The sequence below is a fragment of the Taeniopygia guttata genome, chromosome 1A (genome assembly GCF_048771995.1).
Source record: "Taeniopygia guttata chromosome 1A, bTaeGut7.mat, whole genome shotgun sequence".
In the NCBI taxonomy this organism is placed as follows: Eukaryota; Metazoa; Chordata; class Aves; order Passeriformes; family Estrildidae; genus Taeniopygia; species Taeniopygia guttata.
The window spans coordinates 30534776-30556532 of record NC_133025.1 but is presented as its reverse complement, the minus strand read 5'-3'; the positions used below and the strand labels follow the sequence as shown (position 1 = coordinate 30556532).

At 38.4% G+C, this 21757-nt stretch overlaps 1 protein-coding gene across 1 annotated transcript in view; it reads left to right on the top strand.

Annotated features, from left to right (window-relative positions):
* Nucleotides 1–13518, top strand: part of LRIG3 (leucine rich repeats and immunoglobulin like domains 3) — a 37599-nt gene extending 24081 nt beyond the window's left edge. Inside the window, exons 9-19 of the mRNA XM_030258636.4 lie at nucleotides 1024–1104; nucleotides 1763–1834; nucleotides 2201–2272; nucleotides 3364–3527; nucleotides 6351–6671; nucleotides 7172–7453; nucleotides 7902–8354; nucleotides 8563–8721; nucleotides 9835–9978; nucleotides 10063–10338; nucleotides 12806–13518. Coding sequence (XP_030114496.1) covers nucleotides 1024–1104; nucleotides 1763–1834; nucleotides 2201–2272; nucleotides 3364–3527; nucleotides 6351–6671; nucleotides 7172–7453; nucleotides 7902–8354; nucleotides 8563–8721; nucleotides 9835–9978; nucleotides 10063–10338; nucleotides 12806–13050 — 2269 coding nt within the window. The 3' untranslated portion in view covers nucleotides 13051–13518. The remainder of the gene's footprint in view (nucleotides 1–1023; nucleotides 1105–1762; nucleotides 1835–2200; nucleotides 2273–3363; nucleotides 3528–6350; nucleotides 6672–7171; nucleotides 7454–7901; nucleotides 8355–8562; nucleotides 8722–9834; nucleotides 9979–10062; nucleotides 10339–12805) is intronic.
* The last annotated feature ends 8239 nt before the right edge of the window (nucleotides 13519–21757 follow it).

Genomic DNA, 21757 nt, shown 5'->3' with positions numbered 1-21757 from the left:
GTTTGTGGGAGAAGCATATCTTTTGAAGGCAGCAAGCAAAGTGCTGCTACCCACAGTTTTAGGGATCTGGATCTTAGTTGTGCCTTAACTGAATTATTTTGCCTCTTAACAGAATAAGAAGACAAAACTCATTGACATGACTGGACAGTTGCTTTAAGTACTAGACCATGTTTTGAAATAGCATTTCTTAAAGGAAGGAAAGAACTAATCTAAATACATTCCTCTTCATTAAAACCTTCCCATTGCATACCACTGACCCATCTGTGAGCCAGATGAGCAAAACGATTGCTTTTGTCTCTAGGCTTTATTTTTGGGGGTTTGCTCACATACTCATGCTCAGGACATCTAGTAAAGTTGCAAATTAGAGTGTACACTGTGTTTCTTAAGAATATAGAGTTGGAGATCATAAAGAGAGGAAGTTAGAGAATTGTGAGCTGTTTATGTATTAAGCATTAGGCATTTTCTCATAGGTTTTTCTTTGTCCTCCAGCCCAGCCCTGTAGATTGTTTGCAGACACACTATTCTGTACACAAATCTGTAATCTCTTTATGATTCATAGATAATTAAGCAACCGTTTGGGGATGTTAAAATGATTTTCTGGGTGTTAATATAATATTAAGGACTTAAAAAGATGTGAGCATGTTCCATTTCAAAGGGACAACAGTTGGTCCTTTCCCTTCCTTCAATGCATGTTTTCTTAAATAGTCCTGTATCTGAATACCTTTGGAGGGGTATGCGGGTTTGTTTGCTCACAGTTCTAAAAATTGTTGAGTTTGTGATCTTTTTAATTATCAGTGGGAAAAATACTGATGGTCTTCAAAGTCTCTCAGTAAAAATTGAAATTTTAAAGTTAGTCAGGAAAAGCTTCTCTTAAAAAGCCGACAAAAACCAACTGAACAATATTCCAACCTAACAGAAAGCTATTTTAGATTTTTTTTTAAGTACTACATGCTGTTGAAGAAGTATGTGCCTTGCTCTTTTTAATAGCTTTTGTGGTTTGATTTCCCCTCCCCTTTTAAACAGGGATCTGAAAAACAATGAAATATCGTGGACTATTGAAGATATGAATGGTGCTTTCTCTGGCCTAGATAAACTTAAGAAGCTGTGAGTATCGATACAATATTTGTATCTTATCATGCCTTAAAAAAATACCTTATTATGTGTCTTTCAAGGAGCAAACAAAACACTTAAGGATATTACATTTTCAGTAGCAGAGATTATTTTTTCCTCTCTTACCACTTTGTTCTCTGTAACATCTTCCGTTTCCATAAAAGAAATTCAAGATTCTCCAAGTCAAACTAATCTAAAATATTTTAAGTATTATTAATATTTATGGACATTTTTGTCAAAAAATTAGGTTTTCCCATACTAAAAAATAAGTGTATCATATGACAAAGGCATAGGGGCAGGCTTAGTCTTCAGTAATGTAAAGCAACATCCAGTGGAAGTGGCTTCATTTAATTGAATTTTTCAAATGCAGATTTATGAAATTAAAATATGTTTATAGCTATACATTAAGAATTATCCATGTCACTTAAGTGCACACCTTAAATGTCTTCTAAAATCATTGTAAAATCTAGTTATTTATTCAAGGAGAATAAATTAGTACCTTTTAGATGTGATGTGTTTTGCTGCATTGGAGACAGGTGAGTGGTGAATACTAGTCACAATTCAAAAATAAATACCAAAAATGCAATTATTCAGCTCAAAAATACTCCCATGTAATTGCATTTCTTTTGCATCGTGTGCTTAAATTTTTCAGGATGCTCCAAGGAAACAGGATTAGATCCATTACAAAGAAAGCATTTTCTGGTTTGGATGCACTTGAACACTTGTAAGTATTAGAAATTCACATTTAACCCAAAATAAGAAAAAAATAAATTTTGATACTTACTGAATTTAAAGTAGGACTAGCAAGCTTTACTTAGGACTTGGGATGAAATACACTTACCATGATTAATAATGTGGTCTTCAGAAGATTTTTCAGTTTTGGATTTACACTGAGTTTGAATTTTGGAATTAATGCAGAAATTTTTGTGTATTAAGCATGCTATGAAACTCTTTATTTGCATCTCTTTTGATTTTGAGCTTGAGCGTCCTTTGTATATCACTAAAATATCAAATTATTGCTTGAGTCAAATCCATTCAGTTTAATGAATTACTATTTTCTTCTAATCCTATTTTTCTTTTTTCTTCCTAGAGATCTAAGTAACAATGCAATTATGTCAGTTCAAGGAAATGCATTTTCACAAATGAAGAAACTCAAAGAATTGTAAGTTGCTATCAAAAGACATAATTTCTGTTAAGTATATAGATATTATTTATACATATAAATGCATAACTAAAAGCCTTGTGAGACATTGCCTGATGCAGTGATAAACCACTGCTGTAATCTCTCGGAAATAACTTAAAAAGCTTATGCCAGTGTTTTGGAGTTACATTTGGGGTTACATAGGAGGCTGCATTAATTTTCTGCTACATTTGTTGGCTCTGAAATCCTTATTTTTAATTGGGTGATCTCTAACGTGTTTTAGATAAGGGAGACTTTAATGCAACATGCTGAAAGACCAGCAGTGCTGTCACTGAGCTGAAGCTCGCTGGAACAGTAAAATGCAGTGCTTGTAATTGGGTCCTTCTCTCCTGTAGTAGCAGAGAGACAGGTCTTCAGAGAAGTTGTGAAGCAGTCACTGCGAAAAACGTATTTTAGTGAGGATGAGTTTTTGTCCTCTCACCCTTCTTTTCTGTTGATCAATGCAGAACAACACTGGCTCACAGGTTGGGTGCAGAGGGTCATACTGAAAGGGTTGACATCAAATTGGCAACCTGTCACTGGTGGGCTTCAGCAGGGTTCCATCCTCAGCCCCATGATCTTCATAAATGACTTGGACTCAGGACTGGAAGGGATAACTGAGCAAGTTCACAGATGGTGCAAAACTGGAAGGAGCTGCAGAGAGACCTCAGCAAATGAGAGGGCTGGGCAATCAGCAGCTGCATGAAGTCCAACAAGGAAAGTGCTGGATTCGGAGCCTGCCACAGGGCAGCCTTGGGTGTACGGACAGACTGGGGAATGAGATGCTGGAAAGCAGAGCTGTGGAAAGTGACCTGGTGTCCTGGTCAATAGCAAGTTGGATATGACTCACCAGTGCCCTGGCAGCCAGGAGGGGCCACCACTGTCCAGGCACAGCATCACCAGCTGGGCAAGGGAGGGGATTTGAGCTGAGCAATATTGCAGTCTTTCTCTTGAAATATGCATGTTTAACCTAAAGCCTTAGTTTTGTTATGAAAGTGTGCTCATACAGATCTGTATTAGAAACAGAAGAAACCAAACAAACATTGGATTTGATTTTAATTGCTTTTTCTTAGGCACTTCAACACATCAAGTCTCTTGTGTGACTGCCAGTTGAAATGGCTACCACAGTGGATGTCAGAGAACAACTTCCAGAGTTTTGTAAATGCCAGTTGTGCTCATCCTCAGCTGCTGAAAGGGAGAAGTATTTTTGCTGTCAGCCTGGATGGGTTTGTCTGTGGTGAGTGTAGCCTCTAATTCTCATTCTATAAAACAAATATTGCTATGTGCTTGAGATTCTTTTGTGGTTCCTTGTTATGTTGTGATTTCTGTAACAAAATTGAGAGGATGTGATACTTAGTCACATTTTCTTCTGTTCCCAAACTGTGATGTAGATGCTTAATGCTTGTGGCTGTGTACAAGACAGGGAGCGATGGTATTTTGACTTCTATACCAAGTACAGCTTGCTTACATAGAACATAGCGTGGCAGTGAAAGCTCAATACTTTGTGAGGGTAAATGTATATGCCTCTAATTTTAAAAGAGGCTGTTTAGATAACTATCATCTTTAAGTGAGACATATTTTGGCTAAATTAAAATGTAGGTTTTGGGTTTGGTTATTTGTAAATTTCTTTTTCATACTCCATTAGTCTTGAGGTTCTCTCAGGGATGATAAAATTTCAAGGTAAAAAAGCCTTACTGGCCTCAGCTCTGATGTTTTTTATGTATGCTTGTGTGCTTTAAAAATTATTTGGAGTATGCAAATTACTGCCTTTTAAAATGTGTTTAAAAAAATACCTGATTACCACAGTTATGATACTAGTAGTTTTTATTTCAGTTTGACAGATACTAAATGCTAGCAAAATATTTTTTACTTTAGGACCTGAGAATTTGAGGTGATAGCATCTGCTTTAAAAACAAAATTTTTCTGTATGTGTTTAGTAGCATTCATGAACAACTGTGTTATGTTCTCTATTTAAAGCAAAGTGAAACTAAGCATACAGAGTAAGGTATATATATAGATATAAGATATATAAAGTGTGAACTTTGAAAATACCAGGAAATTTAAAAGCCAACTAACTGCATTTAATGTATTTTTGTTGAATAAGTTTTATTTTTCTTACTAAAGAAAATTCAAACATTATATTCTTTGGAGACAAAAAGTGTCTTCTCAATAATTTTGTCTGATAGCAAATATAACTGGCTAATTTTTACTGTTGCTACCATTTTTCAGTGGAAAAGCAAGTCCAGAATATAAAGTAGTATACCAAAATGTTGGTTTTTCCTTTCCTGTTAGCAGTCAGATATTTAATAAATAATGAGCATATTCTAGCTACTGCTGAGAAGAAAAGGTTGACATAATGCAGGGAATTACAGATTACTCAGTGGCTGGAGGAATATATATGAAGTGGACATCCTAATTTATGCAAAATGCATTCTGTCAGAAAATTAAGCTGGGGATTTAAATATACATCTTCCATTGTTAAATTGGGAGAATTGTGATTTTTCTTTTGGCTGCTGAATGCTATTTGTAAGAAATGAATTTTAAACCGTTTAAGATGTATTAGCAAAAAGAAATGTACTGAATCAGTTTTTGTGCTTGATACTTAACATAATTGCCATGCAGAAAAAACTAAATACAGTCATTGAGTGTTTCAGTTACATCTTTCAAGTGTGTTATCACAAGATGTTCAGGTGTACACACCTTGCCTTACAAGTTTACAATGGCTGCTTTTGCTTTTATAGAATTTTTAAGTGGAGTGTGTTGACTCCTGTCTGAAATTAAAAGGCATGTATATATGTAGATATCTTTGTGATACATTCATTCAAATATGCTCTTGGATTATTCTATTGTGACAAAACATAATGCTAGTCTTATCCTGGTGTGTTCTATATTCTGTACTGTATGCTTATTTGAGTGGCCTTTGTATCACCCCTTCCTGTCAGGTGATTACTTAAGAGTGTTTTACTTAGTTATTCCTGTGCAAAGTCAGTGAATGTATTTAACTCAGTTTCCAAATGGCAAGATATGGTTATGAAGCATGAAAAGCAAATGGCCTGGGAGGTTCTTAAAGCCCATGCTTAGAATCCCAGATCCATGTTGCCCTGTCACTGGAGCACAGCATCATACCTGCAGGAGTTTAGCAGGCAGTTCAGGGTTAGGCTCTCTGAACACCTCATCTTCTTTTGTAACAGAGTGGAGGTTCTTCAGCAAAATACCACTTTGACCCTATAGTTGTTCCCAGTCATTTGAAAAGTAATAAGACAAAGATGCTAGGAGACAGCAGATTCTGCAGGGAGGAATTTTGGGGGCACAGGGCTTTCCCTGGTGTTCCTTTGTTCAGAGATTGGACACATCTTGAAAGTTGGGAATATACTACAGCTTTTGGTTTTTGGAGACGTGCATACACAGTACACACAATTGAAAAAATAATTTAGAAGGCAGCTAATTCTGCAAACTCACAACATAGCACTTCAAAGGTAACATTCCTATAGTAAAGGGACCTCCACGAATTCTTGAAATTCTTGTGTTCTGCCCTGCTAAAGGGACCTTCCATCGCCTTTGGCCCAAACAGATGCATATCACTGGTACACTGACTTTTGTACATGATTTTTTTTTTTTTTGTGGGTTTGGGTGAAACGCTCAACTGTAACTTGCAGTTTCTGATAGCAGAAGAACTATGCTTTCAATAAAGAAAAACTCACAGCAGCCTGAGGTGTTGTAAAGATGAGAGGCAGGCTTCATGATTGATGTTCAGAGTAGTTCTTATGGATGTCAGGGGGTAGTTCTTCTGTCTTTAGTGCTGCTATTGAAGAAACTATGCACAAAGTCTACTTTTAAATGTGCTTTTTCTTCAGTAAGAGATGGCTTGGCACAATAAACTCATAAATACAGCATCTTTAAATGCCCTAAGGCTAACAAAATTTAAAACAAAATTGTTGTGGATCCATTTAATAAATACTTACCTGACTCTTCTCTCAAACCTATAAAGTAAGGCTTACTAACTCTCTGGAAAGTGTCCTCAGGCATCATGGCTATTTTTTTTTTCTTTTCCTCTGTGCAGATGATTTTCCTAAACCACAGATCACTGTCCAGCCAGAAACCCAGTCAGCAATTAAAGGCTCCAATTTGAGTTTTGTGTGTTCAGCAGCCAGCAGCAGTGATTCCCCAATGACTTTTGCATGGAAGAAAGACAACGAATTGCTGCAAGATGCTGAAATGGAGAATTACGCACACCTCCGGGCCCAGGGTGGAGAAGTGATGGAGTACACCACCATCCTTCGACTGCGCAATGTGGAATTCAGTAATGAAGGGAAATATCAGTGTGTTATTTCAAATCATTTTGGTTCATCCTACTCTGTCAAAGCCAAACTTACAGTAAACAGTAAGTATGTTATGTTTTGTTTGTGGGCTTAGAATTATTTTAATCAAGATAAGGACTCGTAGATTTTCCATTCTCGTCATCTGCATCTTTTAGAAGATCCATAATATGAGATTATTTCTTAAAAATTTATCCATTTCGAAGGTCACTGTTCAGTTTTACCTCTGGTCCCAGTGTACTGAAACATAGTATAGGAAAAAGCAAATAACATACCCAATTCTTAGTAAATCTGGCAAAGTCAGTGTTACAAGATGGAGAAATCTTAACTTTTTCTCAAGATGCTATGGAAAGGTCACGTAGGATGGTGTTAGTAAAAATGGGATTTTGGTCTAGGTGGTCTCACATACTGCAAAGTTCCCTCCCTTTATGCTGGCTACTGATCAATTTAGATTGTATGTTTCTCTAGTGTTTCTAGGCCCATTAGGAGTGTTCAAGAAAATACTGTACAAAACAGGAAAAGTATGTTTCATGTATTGATTTTGGTGTCACCAACTTTTCTTTAGTGCTGCCTTCATTTACAAAAATCCCCATGGACTTAACCATTCGAGCTGGGGCCATGGCACGTTTGGAGTGTGCTGCAGTTGGGCATCCTATCCCACAGATTGCTTGGCAGAAAGATGGTGGAACAGATTTTCCTGCAGCACGCAAGAGGCGCATGCATGTCATGCCTGAAGATGATGTATTCTTTATTGTTGATGTAAAGATTGAGGACACAGGTGTTTACAGCTGTACAGCTCAAAACACTGCTGGAAGCATTTCAGCTAATGCAACATTAACAGTATTAGGTAAGATACTGGCAAACCTTAACAGCACAATCAATATTATGATTCAGAATAATGAAGGTTAGTTATGTTTCTCAGTGTATACACATCTGGTACGCATGGGATGGAGGGAAGAAGGGGCTTCTGTTTTCATTTAGAGACAGTAGATTTGTTTAACTTCTGATTTCTTGACCTTTTATTAATCATTTTTGTTGTAGTTCTGTGCAATCTTAAGCATGTATGATTTGGCATTTTTACCTTGTAAGGTAATCAAGCATGTAAATCGGATCAATTGGCAAGTAAATTGTAAACTTCAAGTACAATTTCTTGAGTTTCTTCTTAGAATGAGAGTAAGCTTTATTAGGCCTTACTGATGCATTTAATTTGGATTTTCCTCTTGAGCTGTGAAGGAAGGGGACACTTCTTACTCTTGTGAGATCTTTAGAATATAAGGCTTGTGCTTTCTTTTCAGAAACACCATCATTTTTGCGGCCCTTGCTGGATCGAACTGTAACAAAAGGTGAAACTGCAGTCTTGCAGTGCATTGCAGGTGGTAGCCCTCCACCCCGACTGAACTGGACTAAGGATGACAGCCCTCTTATAGTAACAGAAAGACACTTCTTTGCTGCAGGCAATCAGTTACTAATTATTGTGGATACAGATGTGGAAGATGCTGGGAAGTACACTTGTGAAATGTCTAATACACTTGGAACAGAACGAGGCAACATTCGTCTTAATGTAATTCCTACTCCCACCTGTGACTCTCCTCAAAACATTGCCCCATCACTTGATGATGATGGATGGGCCACAGTTGGCATTGTGATCATAGCTGTGGTTTGCTGTGTGGTGGGCACTTCCTTGGTGTGGGTGGTCATCATCTACCACACCAGAAGGAGAAATGAAGATTGCAGCATCACAAATACAGGTGTGTAAACTGAAGGCTTACGTTGAAAAGGAAAACAAATGTTTGTGAGGGCCTTGCAGTGACTTTATTGTAAGAACATTTGTGTGCTTTGACTCAAAGCAGAAAGGTGAATTATTTGTTACTTTCAGTGCTTTGCTGACAAGTTTAAAAATGTTTCTACAAACTCAAGTGTGTTGATGGCTTTTGTATGTGTTTTGCGTCCCCACAGATGAAACAAATTTGCCTGCTGACATTCCAAGTTACCTGTCATCCCAGGGGACACTGGCTGAAAGACAGGATGGATATGGCTCATCCGAAAATGGCAGTCACCATCAGTTCCTCTCATCTTCTGTAGGAGGGTATTTCCTGCAGCAGAGGGACAGTAATGGTATGTAGAAAATGCTAAGCAGATTTTTCATGTGACTTCAGGAGCTGCAGTTGGCTGCTGTCTTTCTAACTAATAGAAAGAACTCTAAAGAAGCATGTTTACAGAATTTAATAGAGGACATGAAATTAATTGCTTGAGATTTTTTCAACGCAATAATAACTGGAGCTTGGTTCTGTTCATCCAGATGACATTATGGTGTTTATTTAATTCAGGAAGTTTTTCTCTAGTCTCAAGGGTAAATTTAAACTGATGAGGACATGCGCAAAACAAGAATGTCCAAAAGAAATTACCATGGCATATCTTCGTCTCTTACAGCTTGAAAAGGATGCTTTTAGTGGAATGTAGGCATGTGTGGTAATACCAGTGGAACTTTAGTATAACTTTCTAAACTTGCTGGTTAAAAAAAATCATTATGGTCACAGTCAATAAAGGATTCAAGGTGACTGCAAGTTAAAAGCTGCAATACTTGACATTTATACCTGTGACCCCTAGAAATCCTGTATGTACCTGCACTAGGGAGACAAAGGCACTTTTCTGGGAAAGGGCTTGGGGTTGAGATACAATCAGGAGCTGCGATAGGTGGGAACCATCACTTGATGGTGAGATAGTTTTGTAGTTGTGGGGTAGTAAGAAGAACAGCCTCTTTGTGGATCAAGAACCAGAGGCTGTGTCCAAAGCTTTCAGGAACCACTGAGCTAAAAATCGTTATAGCTGTTTAGGCAGCCAGTGACTCTCTCCGATTCTTCCAACCAGGACTTTGACATTGACATTCTGCTTTGAAAGGTGCCTGTGAGACAGATCCTGAATTTGTCTTCTCTTCTTTGGAAGAAGGAAGTCCCCAGTTCTGATTCCTGTAGTTGGTTTTGTTTTTTGTTTTTTTTTTTTTGTAATTCAGGGATTGTACAGTAAAGTGACACATTCTCTGTCAAGCTAATTAATTGAACAGTTGTTGGAATTAGAATCCTCATCCAAAGGTTAGGTTAAATCTAAGAAAATTCTAAAATACACTATGAAATGCAGTTGAACACATAGGGTTCTTAAAACTTACTTAAGAAACTCTTAAGTTGGAGATTCAGAAAAGACTGTGTGCTGACACACAATTTTATTTTTAAGGCATTTGCCATCTAGATAACAGCAGTGAAACAGACTTGGAGGGTGTTGCAGATCCATTCCTATGCCACTACCTGGGGACTTCAGGGACTTTGTATTTAAAAGGCAGCGCTTACAGTTCCGACGCATTTGAAGCATACAGTACAAGTAAGTTGGTGGGGGGAAGCTTTATTCCTAACTCAATCTTTATTAAGATGAATCTATATAAAATGAATTTTTCATTTCCTTTAGGTTGCAACCCTGACCAGAGGACAGCAGGGTTGGGCCCTTACGAGTCTGGATATTTAAAGAAAAAGGAATGCTGTCAGTACTCACCTCCACAGGAAGATCCCTTTGACCAGTGTGTTGGCATTATTGGGACACAGACTACAAATAGCAGATTGATGAACTCTATTTATACTCAAAATGAAGGAACTGGACTGAAAAGCAAAAATCTCAACTCAGATGCATTCGATTTAAACAGAAGTTTGGAATCCTCATCTATTACAAGTAAAAGCACTTTCATGGGTATGTTCTAGCTATTGTTTTTATTCAAGTTGCTGTTGTCTTTGCTGTCTCATTTCCTACCTACAACACCAAGCGAAACTGATATCTCAGTATTTTTTTCCCAAACGTTTGATGCTGAGGAACAGAGAAGTGACTATAGTAAAACTGCGTAATGAGCATATTTAGATTACCAGATCGTAATAGCTCACACTTATGTAAAAATCTCACCAACGATTTTACATCTTCTCTTCTGTCTTAATAAGTTGGCAGATTTCTCTAAATTTTAGCATAAATAATTTAAATATACCTTAAAAAACTTCAGGCATACCAGAAGTTTTCCCTGGCAGGCAAAGGTGTGTAAGTAGGGCTTAGTGCTGATGGGGAGACTTGAGCTTGTATGCGTATATATTGTATAATAGTCAGCCAGAACTATTTACCCTTCAAAATAAGGCACTGTGTAAAGATACCCTCCCTTATCCCTTCTTTGTCGTTTCTCATGATGTGCATGATAAAATAATTCCCAAAATTCAGTTTAGGGTTTACAATTTTAATCCAGATTTCAGGGAGAGGTGGGGGAAGAAGAAAAGCATTGCTTTATCCTTGAAGCTCATTAAATTTTGGATGTTGGTTTGGTTGCTTGGTTTAAAATGAATATAAAACCACACACTGCTTTCATCTTCGTGATATCTTAGCGCCAAAACCAGCCCTGGTACCATGGATTGTCTCCCAGCTGGTGTGTCAGCACTGGCTGATCAAGACCTGGGTCTGCTGGCTCTGAAGGGGACCTGGGGGAATGTGCATCACTGGGCTCTTTGTTCTCAGGGGGTGGGGAGGGAGGCACAAGCTCTGAAGTTTTCCTTCTTCAAAAGCCAGATGTTTGAACTGTAAAATGTTGCAGATGCCAGGACATCTGGCAGAGACCTTGGGATTGCACACAGCCAGCCTCCTGGCTGCCTGCCACTATTACTGTGGTGGGACTGTGCAGATAGGGCTTTAGAATGTCTCCTGCAGAAAGCAGTCCAACTGTATGTTTGTATATCCAGGATTTAATGTCACCTCAAGGGTGCATAGTCCTCCTTCTGCCCTAAAAATTTATGCAGTTACTTCTTTCATCAGTTCTCTGAGCATACTACCCCACTTATGTTGCATTGTCATTGCCTTGGATGCTTCCTAATCATTAGCACTCTTCCTCAAAGAGCCTATGGCTAGATCTTGGAGATGGTGGTTGTGGAAGAAGTTGTGACAGATTTCTTGTCTTTAGTTGTGAATTCACTTCTTCAATCTGGTCATCAAATTCAAGCCCGCTTTTGCCTGTGCAGTCACAGTGAAGTCAACAGCTGGAGTTAGCATCACAGTTGATGCACGAGCCAGAAAGTTCATAGCTTGGATTTTTGTTTTTAAGACAGTTCATTTGTAGCTTTGGTGCTGTAAGGAACATCCTTCCATTTTGCATTAGGTCAAAACTGCTTTACAAATGGAAATAGGGGTTTTGTGCAATTCCTTTTTTAGTAACTTCTCAGATCACAGTTTTACTTGAAACCCTTGCTTCTAACAAGTAAACAAAAGCAGAAGTGTTGCATTTTTGGTTCAAAATTTATTTTAAAAGGTAGTGTTAAATTATTAATAAAAACTTGAGTTCTTCAAAGTCAGCCTGTGGCACATTGTCCTCTGAAAATAAGTCCTTACAGACACTATGACTTAGGATGGCTGTATCTTTGTGCAGTGACAAAAGAAGGCCCTTCTTGTAGAGGTGTTGATATTAACAGCTTCCCAGTGGTGAAGAATGATACACACTGATTGTTTACTGACTAGTAAATCCAGATAATCATTAATAACAGTTTAACTAAAATGTGTAATTCTCTTTGGGTTGCTACTGTTCTCTTTGCACCCAACTGACTGGATGATCAGTGATGAATGGAGCATGTGGCTATGTGCATCTTCATTATTAATGGAAGATGCTAGCCAGAAAAGATTTGTGTTAGCATTCAGATTGCACTGTGGGACAATGTTGTATATCCTGATAGAGATTTTGAGGTTCCTTTTTTTTTTTAATTCTTGTTTTATTTTTTTCTGAACTGCATGGCAGATTTCATGTGCCATTTATTTAAGAACAAAACAGGCAGTGACTTTTGTATTTGAAAGTGTCTTTTGATGTGTTTGCATTTTGGTCTATGTTTTCACCTCCCCCCTCACCACCCTCCCCAAAGAAAAATGGGTATAGAAGTAGTCATGAAAACAAAAAAATGAAGTTGTATGTGGCTATACAACTACTTGGAAATGTTTTTAATGTCTCTGGTGGCAGAATCTTGCCTTACGCTTCTGATCACATGGATGTTTTCTTTAAAATGGTGGAACAACATTTAAGTAAAATCTCACTTTGATGAACTTTCTGTCAGTCTTGTATTTCAATGTCACTTATGTACATTAGGGTAAGACTCAAAGCTTTTAGCATCAATATTTCTGTGCTCACTCTTTTACTGTCTTTCAGGAACATTTGGAAAGCCTTTATGGAGGCCTCAGCTGGACTCTCTTTCAAGCTGTAGACAGCCAGCAAATTGCCAACCAAAAACCTTCCATAATAATCATCATGTCTCACTGGACTTTGATGCAGAGGCAGATGAAGAGGGAAAGGAAAGGACAGTTTCTAGAGGAGAAAATAACTTTTATGCTTGCAAACAGTCCTTTGAAAACTTTAGGACTTCTACTTTCCAGTCCTGTGATTTGGATACGTAGCTCCTTTTGGACTTAACAATTTCTGGAACCAAAGAAATAATTTGACATACTACTACCTCAGTATGGAACTTTATTTAAAAAGGGAATAAGGAGAAGAAGGGAAGGAAGAAACCACATGATGCTCTGAAATCAGAAGAAAAAAAATTTTTTTTCCAGTAAAGCATAATTTCCGAGATGTTCTACATTGGTTATACGGGAAAAATCCTTATAAAAATACTATATTTGTAATTATTTTATAGCCTTTTTTAATGCAAACAATATGTTTTGTAAATTAATGGTGGAAATATTACAGTGTATGTATTTCTATCTCAGACTTCATTTTCTTGAAATGAGCAGTAAGCATTCTAATTTTGTACTGTTACTTGTACCTTTTTTACAAATGGAAACTCCATGCTGTTTGCAGGTATCATGCATCTTATTTGCACATTACTTTAATAAAATATGCTGCCTTGTGGTCTCTGACCCACATTAGTGTATGAAGAATGAAAAGTATGAATTACATTTGTAGACAGTGTTGCAAATGTAGGTGCTTTCTGATGCATGTTTGCACCTTCGTTTGACTTAAACTTGTACCTTTATATTTAGTGTGTAAAATATGTTCGTCTTCAAAGAGTGGGTGTAGTCCTGCTACACTACTGGTAAGGTGGGTTGCAGCTATTTGAACTAAAGCAAGGCTGTAAATCCTCCAGTTTGTGAATTCCCCCTGTCAGATGTGCACGCACATGCTCTCAGTTTTCATACCTGTGAAGCTGTAGTACCAGCAGTTTCTCTGCACTTTTGTTATTGTGCCTGCATCTGTCAGAGGGGTATACACAGTAGATGCACAAATTCATATCAAGCTATTTAGTAAAAGGGAAAAAAAAAAAAAAAGGCACTGGGTTATCTGTCTGATAACCTAGCTTTTCTCTGAGTGGCTTAGTGTCAAGTGTTTGCCAAATGGGCAGTGCGTGCCTGAGTCTTTGCTTTCCCATACCCTTTCTCCCTCGTTTTTGCTTCTGCAACCACTCCCTGCTCAACATGACGGGGTAATCCAAGAACAAGATAATGGGTTTTTTTGTTTAATTCATGATTCTCTTCCTTACATGGCTGCCCTTCTCTGGATACAGATGAGTTCTGTGCTTTATTTAATTGTTCAGTCAAGTTGAGCAATTGTAGACTCTTGCTGGATTATATTTGTAGTAATGAACCCAGTATCTTTACCTATACAAGAGGAGGAGAATTGCTTGCTATAAAACAGTAGATAAAACTGAGTGAAAACAGTTTTTGTGTTTCCATGATGCTTGTTGTTTAAAAAAGCTGTGAATCCTGTTATCATCACTGCATTAAAACAGTGAGACTTCAAAATGGTTAATTCTACAGGACACTGGCTTTTTAAATCTGCCTGCTTTGAAGGTGCAAACTTACATGGTTGCCAAATAGCTTCTTTTAAAGTAAATTAAAAGCAGCTGTTAGAATAGGCCATCACAGGCATCATGGCTATAGCAAGAGCAAAGATTTTGTTGCCTGTGTAGCTGAACTAAGGGCTTTTAGTTTTCTGCAGCCAGAAACCTGGTACCCAGATTGCAATGTAATTTCCCTTTAATTTAGGCACCAGTATTAGAGACAGGAAGTTAATCTGTCCTTAGTCACTGGTGGTCTAAGCATACAGAATGGATTTTGCGTGCTTTAGTTGATCATATTGCCAGATTTTTTGACTTATTGTTAATTTGTCTTCATTGCTGCCAGATGTGCTGATGTGGTGAAAGACATTGGTACGGGTATTTGATTATAATTAAGTGCATTTGAAAGAGATTAATTTTTCTTCAGTTAAGCACAAACCTGTAGGTCAATAGGGCAAGAAATCTAAAATTTGATTCACTCAATAGCTCTCATTTTTCTCCCCCAAACCCCACGCCCCAGTGGCCCTGTTTTTAGGGAGAGGAGTGCTGGAGCCTGTGATAGCTCATCTTTATAACCAGACATTGCTTTCTGACATATTAAAAAATACCCAAGTTAAAAACAGTAACTCCAGATTTAGTGTTTGTCCTTTAAAACTCCATGTTAAAAGTCCGTTATGAAAAACAAGCTTTAAATTCTGTCATAGGTGAAAGTTGAGAACAGTGGCAATGCCATTCCTTTTTCATCTTCTTTGCAAAGATACTAATCTTCCAAAGGCTTGGATGTCAGTACCTAAGTAAATGTTCAGGGTCAGTGACTGAATTTTAAATGCTTTTTATCAAGTTGCATTTAGCAATCTAGACATAGGAATTACTTAAAATTTTATTTGATGCTTTAAATGCCGAGAAATGGAAATGAAAGTTCCCAAGTCCTCTTCTGCTACCTTGAGTTTTTATGTTTTATAAGTGGATTGTGCTTAAATATACAGGTGGTATCTGTAAAGTGCGAGATATACCGTAAAGTTTCAAAATCTTTGTAGTTCTTTTTAAACCAGTGATGTAACCAAACACCTCTTTTAAAGGCTTGGAAGTTTGCTTGGCTTTTTTTTTCCCCTCCTCTCTAAGATGCAGATGTTAGTGAGCTGGTAGTTGGGTATTTACTCAGCTGAAAACTACAACGTATGTTGATGTGATGGGGAAATAAATTGCAGCCAACCCTGAGTAAAGCTTACACTGCATCTCAAGAGTTAGAATGAGAAACAAATATTGTGTTGCTGAATGACAAAACAGACATTTTGCAGTTTTATGACCAGCAGCAGCTGGAATCTTGCCACGGGCTTGCTTAAAACTTATAGAATGTTCTTTAAGGGCAGTATCCACTTAATGCTTTACACAACAAAACGTTTTGCCTGTTGAACTCACACAAGCAGTTGCTGATGTATAGTTTCTGCAAGCCCTAAATTGTTTTATATAATGGAGTTAATAATTTACCACAATTTCTGTGGCACAAAAATTTCCTAAATGAGTAACCTAAATGTGTGTGTGAGATGACACTAAGGATACCTGCATACTGAGCGGTGTTAAAATTTCAAACACAGCCGTATGGAGTACTGCTGGATTTCAGCAGCAAATGCTTTAATTTAGAATTCGTAACTTAAGGGGATCTTGAAAAATGGCTAAGAGTTAGATGCAGAGCTTTCTGCAACTGAGAGCTCGTTAGTGTCACCAAACATTTCTTATTTCAGTCTCGGGGATCTCTTGAACACTTAAGTGTTATTCTTTGAACCTTTTCAAAAGAAGCTTAAAACTAAGACTTACCTTTGCACTGCAAACATTTGTGTTCTGCCAGCCTTACAAACCAGGACTATAATTGAGCATTGTGTTTCTTCTTGACTATAAACATAAGGCGAAATTCTGTTAGCTACCTGCAAGATTTCTTGTTTGAGATATGACACATCTCAGAGAATTATACTTTCTCAATGAAGTCTTCTTTTTTGCTCACTTTGTGTGTTGCTTTGTCATAGAGAATGTGTCTTGACTAGTTGGATGTTAGTTTACAAATCCTGTGAAATTGTTTCATTAAAAAAATAGAGAGGGGAACCTCCACCTGTTGTGAAAGGGGGAAAAACAAATGTATAACAAGATGCAGTTTGCGTTCATACCATTTTAGTTTGATTAGGAACTTTCCAGATGCCTTCTGTTGTTATATTTCAGGGGACTGTTACAGGAAGGAATAAAAGCAACAGTGTCTTGACTCACTAATGTGTGGCAAAAGGTGCTTTTCCTGGTGGTTGTGCTTAAGTATTAAGGAGTCAGTTTTTCCCCTGAAATAAGTATGTGCACACCCAGGCTGTTACTGAAAGGTGCAGGTGGCCTCTCCTGTTTCCCGTGCTGCTCTTTTTCTCATAGCTCAGTATTGCTCCCATGTCCTTGGGGGACCCTCTCTTGTAACTATGCTCCTCAGGTTCCGGTTTCTCTGCTTGCCCTGGCACTGTGGTGACAGGATGGGACAAATGGATTCAGTTTACAGAGCACAGTGCAATTGCAGGCAGTAAGAAGTGGTTGTGTGCTGGAAGAGAGGAGGGGGAAGTGTTGGAGAGAGACAGGCTAGCCACAGCTTTAGGAAGAACTTGTTATGAGTGTACAGAAAATGCATAATTCAGGACACAGGGATTAAATATTAATAGCACAATGTTATAAGCATAATAAAGAGCATTTTTGTACTTTACAAGCTTTACAATGCTTTTTGTATATTCAATTCAACTCCCCCTCTATGCTTTCAAGTGCCAGAAGCAGCAGTGTACCAAAGAGCACATCATCTGGAGATTTACCTCTTACTGCATCTAAAATCTCCTTTTCTGGTAGACAAAGAAGATCCATTTGTTTTTCTGTGTTTGGGTTCAAGACTGAATATTGCTGGTACAGTGCATAGTTTCCCAGAGTCCTGTGGTCTATGAGGTCCACTGTGTCAGAATGCGTGTGATCATTGTGACTCAAGAATGCCATGGGACAGTAGGACCTGAGGGTGAAGTTGGTAGCAGTTCTAAATTCGCTGCTTATAAAACAAATTTTGGCCTTGTTACTTCAGAAACTCTTTTCCCACACAGCAGAGAACAGAACCATAAATTACTCTAGATTAGGGGCTACTGAATAGCACTTCGGCATGATCCTGGTCCTCAGCCATCCGCAAGGGCAGTGGTGTTGCTGCTATTCTGTTTGGCTGTTAAATATACTGTGTCCTGAAATTAATGGTGGCCAGTTTTAGGGTATGTGAATTTGAAACGTGTCATTTGAAATGGAGATCTAATTTACTTGATAGAGTTAGTAAGATCATCTGAATATAAAACAAGCTCTGGGATTTTGTAGACCTCTACTTTGAAAGGCTGGTATGCAACACTGTCCAAAGACACTCTCATCTGCCATAGCAATATGGGACCTACTTATTTTCAGCACTTCCTTTGTAGATGTGCATGGACAAGCTGTGACTTATGATTTGGGTCTGCTGCTGGATTATCAAAATTCAGGTATTGATTATAGAAACAGGTGAAATAACGTCTTTTTGGACAGTGAGGCTTTGGATTCTTTTCTCAAACTTATGCAAAGCCACATCGGTTCCTATCTAGTTAAAGAAGCGACCTTTGGTACTATTCCTGGTGTTCAGCCTACTTGTTTTAGAAATCACTGATAAGATACTGTCATGGAGGAATAGACACTGATGTCCTTCAATTGCTTGCAAAATGTTTGCAAAATGCTTGTGTTCTGCTGTGACGTGGAGAATTTGGGGCTCCATTCAGCCTCTGTTCATCAGCCAATGGCGGACTACTCTCATCCTGATTTTCATAGATGTGCCTGCACAGACATATCTAGTTCTGTGTTGGGCTGGCATGCTACATGTTAGGGAAGTAGTCAGTGCTACTGTAAAGCAGAGCTACAGAGATACCGTGAAGGGAATTCAGTGGAAGAGGGCTATAGTTCCCCTCTATGGAGGGATTTTGAATGGTTCCCTTGTTCGAAGGGAGTAACTTGTGCAGGTTTTAACATTTACTCCTCAAAATTCTATAATCTTATCAAGGTGTTAAAGCTGCCACTTTATTATCCCTTGAATGGGGAAGGTGTGCATTTTCTGCAGGACAAAGATAAATGGAGTTTTTGAAACTGCTTTTCAATCTCTTTGTGATTCTAGACTCTTAGAAGTAAGCAGAAAGACTTAGTCCTTCCTTTGGCATAAGGAGATCCCTCATGATGTGCCTTACTGCATGCAGAAGAATTTTGCAGTCTATTGACTAACCAGAGAGCTCACACAAAGAAAATATTTGATTCACTGGTACCACATAATAATTTCTAACACATCTCCAAGTGAGTCTTTTGTTCTATGTTTTTTAATAGCTGTGGCTGACTAGCACAGCAATGAAGAAGCTACTGTTTGATTAAGTGGTAGAAGACATGTATAATTAAGCCAACTCATAACTGAAACTAGCCACTCTCCTGGCTTAAAATAAACTGTATTTGTACTGCTACCTGCTGTGGGTCTGTACACCAGCAGCATTAAGAAAGCATCAGTGCTACAGCAGCCAGCTGCCCGTAGCCTGGCCTCTGCCACGGAGTGGTCGGATTCTTTATTAGTGTAAAGTTCTTTCCCTTAACCTTCCCTCAGGAAAGGGGAAACACAGCCTCTATTGTAATTAGCTAACACAGCCTTCCGTGTAAGCTAAAGAATGGAAGGTGTCAGGGGTGTTTGCAGCAGCCTCATAGGTATTTTCTATTAGCAGGGAAAAGTTAATCTGCTCTCAGATTTTGGCTAGGGCACAAAAACCTATGTGTAAAATATTCTTAGAATGAATTAAATTTCACATAAATGTGACCACACAGTAGGTAAAGTAGTAAAATGGTGGTGATGATGGAAAATATGACTAATCAGAAAGCTGCATTAATGTAATGAATAAAATTACCCTTTAACATAAACTGAGGTTCTTAAGCGCCTAATTTTAAAAATGTTTATTATTCTATAGCCTATAACAACTGTGTTATTAAAACTACTAGTGCACTTTAGCAGTTTGGTCTGAAGCAGCATTTACTTCTCAAAGTATTGAGGTTTTCTTGAAAAGCAAAAAGAGAAGATTAAATCAAAAAGCAACTCTGTGACACTGAGCCACTGAACTTGTTTTACTAAGTAGTTTAAATCAGAACATGAAAAAAGTGTGAAAAAATAGACATGTTCTGATTTTTCACTTTGAAATTACTTGTCTCAAAATTATTTTCATTTTTCTTTTTGAATTCTCCCTTTTCCATTCAGAACTGGAATGTAAAGTGCAGACCCCCTTGGGTATTCAGGGCAACACAGACCAGGCACACAAGTGGAGTGTGCAGAGCCATTGTTTGTTCTTTCCCTGCTGCGCATCCCTCTTCCCAAATCCTTTTGATCTGAGTTTGACGGGTCCTTGTGGATTAATTCTCCTTCTGACTAGAGCAAGTTTCTCTCCTTGATTTTTTCTTGAAAGTGCTGACTCAACAAGTTTCTACAATCATAAAGTCAGGCTTGATAGTTTTCTGTGTGATTAGCAATGTTCTGCTCCCTGTGCGCTTTGAGAGCTGTAGAAGGCTGGTCCCAGGGTAGATTCTGAGCAAGCCCCAAGTGGCCTCTCAGAATTGCTGTGTGTGCTGCTGGCAGGGAAGCCACAGTGACAGCCTTGCCCTCCACTGCTCCTACCCTGGGGATGCCTTGATCCAGCAGATCTCAAACAGCGCTTCAGATTCAGGAGCTGTGCAAGCAATGCCTGAATCATCTCTTCCGTTAAACTGAAGTGCAGATAGCAGACTGTATCAGATGGTTATCTCTCAGACAAGGCAGCTGAGGAAATATCTTTGAGTCTGTAATGTCTGGTCACTGATCAGGTGCAGAGGCTGAGGAGAGGCTGGGAAAGGCATTTCTACCTCTTTCCTCCACCCAAAGCTTTCCAGCTGTTCAGAAGTGCTGGGCCTCTTTTCTCCTCACAAAACATTCTTAAATGGAAAAGTAGGAATTTGCTCTTATATTTCACAGCAATTGCAAAGTAACTATTTTATAAGTTTGGTGGGATTTTCCTTTGTTTTTAATGAGGTCTTTCACAAAGGAGTTTTAAGCTTACGTGGGCTTCCTGCTCAAGCTTCATGTATTTGTCAGGAAAGAAAAAAAAAAGGTCTGCTTTTTTTAGGGCCAGGTGTTTTATATGGCTAAGTTAAGACATGCCTGAAAAGACTGTGGTTATTTTCCTGTCTGAAAAGTACTGCATTTATTTGGGTTTTTTCCCCTTCCTTTTTGTAACATTGAGCACATAACCTTTCAAACATGCTGTTTATTTCTGTGTTTTCTGCTTGTGAATCCCCTATGACCATTAGTTTCTTTGGAACACTGGAATTGAAAGTGGACATTAGTTTCCTCCTCTCCTCAAATATTCTTACAGATGTTGCTGTAAATCAATTGCAGGGCTGACATAGCATTTGGCTGCCTGACAAATGTACCATAATCAGCTCAGTAAAATGTGGAATTTCTGAGGTAGTTCTTGTAACTTTTTCAAAGCAGTTGTAAATTCTCATCCATGTCAGCATAGGTGGAAAGATATTCACAAATAATATGTGCACGTGTGTGTGTAGAGGTTGCCTGTACTAATTCTTTCTAGAGAGTCCTCTAGGTGGTTCCATTATTTAATGCAGCTCCTTGAAGCAAATTAGAAAAATAAATACTCTCATTAAACTCAAAATGATCTTGTTAACAAAGTTTTGGAGACAGAATGTGTGCCTGCAAATTGAAGCAAGGGGGCTGTAGTAGCTGAAGGTCGGAGCTGGGCCTGGTAAACCATGACACACTTCACAGCAGCCCCTCAGGTAATGACAAAAGAGCCATTTCAGGTACCCACCTTCAGTTTCTGCTTCTGAGAGGGCTGAGCAAAACTGCTCTTGGTCTTCAAGAGAATCCAGCAGTGAGCTTTGTGGGATCAGTTCCAAGAGGTGAGATGTTTGGATGTTTTTATTTTTTCACGGCTAATCCTACTGAATGGTCCATGCAGACAAGGAAGTTCCCATTCAGCCTTCCTGACTGTGCCAATCATTCTGCCTCCCTGGTCAGAACTTGCTTTTCATCTGAACACATGCTGAGCCTGGCCATCCTTTCCCCAAAAATGAGAGTTTTCTGTTTCCTTTGAATACATGAGTATAAGTTTACTCAGGAATTGTTACGCAATAGCTAAGGGCAAAACATTTGTAAGAATCTTAGAATTTGATGAGCTGCTTCTGTTTAACTACCTGGGAGGAAAGCTAGGCAGAAATTCTGGGAGCACTGATTTTAGTAATATTGC